Below are 1,217 nucleotides of genomic sequence, written 5' to 3' on the forward strand. Positions count from 1 at the left end.
ATGACTCGTGTCATAGAAAAAGGCTGAATAATCGGTTTTGGTTGAGAGGTGCCCTCTTCTCGGGAAAGCATAAGTCTTTTGAGCTCTTGAAGATATTTATTTCTAAGCTCGTCATCATGAATATGTTCGATAATGTCAAACAGTACTTCTTTTGGTTTGTCTGAAATGACATTGATGATTTTTCTGGAACATGTACAGAAAGTACCATTGCATTCGCAATCTTGCCCAGATTGGGAGCTATCAGACTCATAGGCGGCGTTGATGTAATCTTCGTCGCTGTATTCACTCTCGGAAGAGGAATGAGAGTCAGAGGCTTCAGAAAGTTCTTCCACAATAGAGAAGAGTTTTGCCTTAGTTTCCTCTGGTATATCAAGGGAATTGATCTTCTTTTTCTTGCCAGAGGTACAATCTTTGGCTCTATGGCCGGTTTTGCCACAAGTCCAGCAAGTATCTTTGGACTTTGCGGCTGCCTTGCGTCGAGTTTTTCGACGAGGCTTATATGACTCCTTATAGGAATTTGATCCCCTATAGGAAGTCTTTTTCTTGGGGTAAGATTTTTTATGACGCTTAGAAGACATCTTTTTATGCCTTTTCCCGTCATGAAGATCAGTAAAACCGTAGTCGTGACAGAAGGTTGTCAGACCATATTTACTGTTTTGCTTAATTTGCTGCTTAAGCTTGAGATCTGTGCAGAGTTCTATACCCGTAGTGGTGATGAAGCTGACTAAGTCTCCATAGGTAAGGATGTCATAAGGAATTTGACCCTCAAATCTATCCTTAAGTTTGGTTCGGACTTTATCGGCAAAAAGAGGAGGAAGACCGCTGATAAATCGTTCCTTCCAGAAGTCATTATTGCAGTCAGGTCTGATCATAACCTTGACCAGAAAGGTGTCCTTATACCACCTGAAATCGGCTAGATTTTTGCATCGGAGGTTATTGAGGATTTCTAAGCTCCTATCCTGGAAGAGTATAGGTTCTCCTACAAAGTGTCTAGCTATATGATAGAGAAGGGTTGCACAAGCGTCTTCTTGTGCTTCTTGAACTATGGTTTCTTGACCATCGACTGTTCTGGCCACTGGTTCAGAAACCGTGGCATTATAGATGAGGTTCTTTTCCGTTTCGGAGACATAATTGTCCCACCAATGTTTGATCATACCGGTAAAACCCGATACAATCATGGTAGCGGCACCTTTGTCAGAGGAACCTTTGATTTTGTA

General features: G+C 41.7%; 1 protein-coding gene across 1 annotated transcript; it reads right to left on the reverse strand.

Moving 5' to 3' along the window:
• Positions 1-205: 205 nt before the first annotated feature.
• Positions 206-1,178, reverse strand: LOC124893879 (the record flags this gene model as incomplete). Its single annotated transcript, XM_047404716.1, has 1 exon — positions 206-1,178. A coding segment is annotated over exon 1 (973 nt), but the record flags the coding sequence as incomplete, so codon positions are not given.
• Between the last annotated feature and the right edge of the window lie 39 nt (positions 1,179-1,217).

The sequence above is a fragment of the Capsicum annuum genome, unplaced genomic scaffold (genome assembly GCF_002878395.1).
Source record: "Capsicum annuum cultivar UCD-10X-F1 unplaced genomic scaffold, UCD10Xv1.1 ctg6676, whole genome shotgun sequence".
Lineage (NCBI taxonomy): Eukaryota > Viridiplantae > Streptophyta > Magnoliopsida > Solanales > Solanaceae > Capsicum > Capsicum annuum.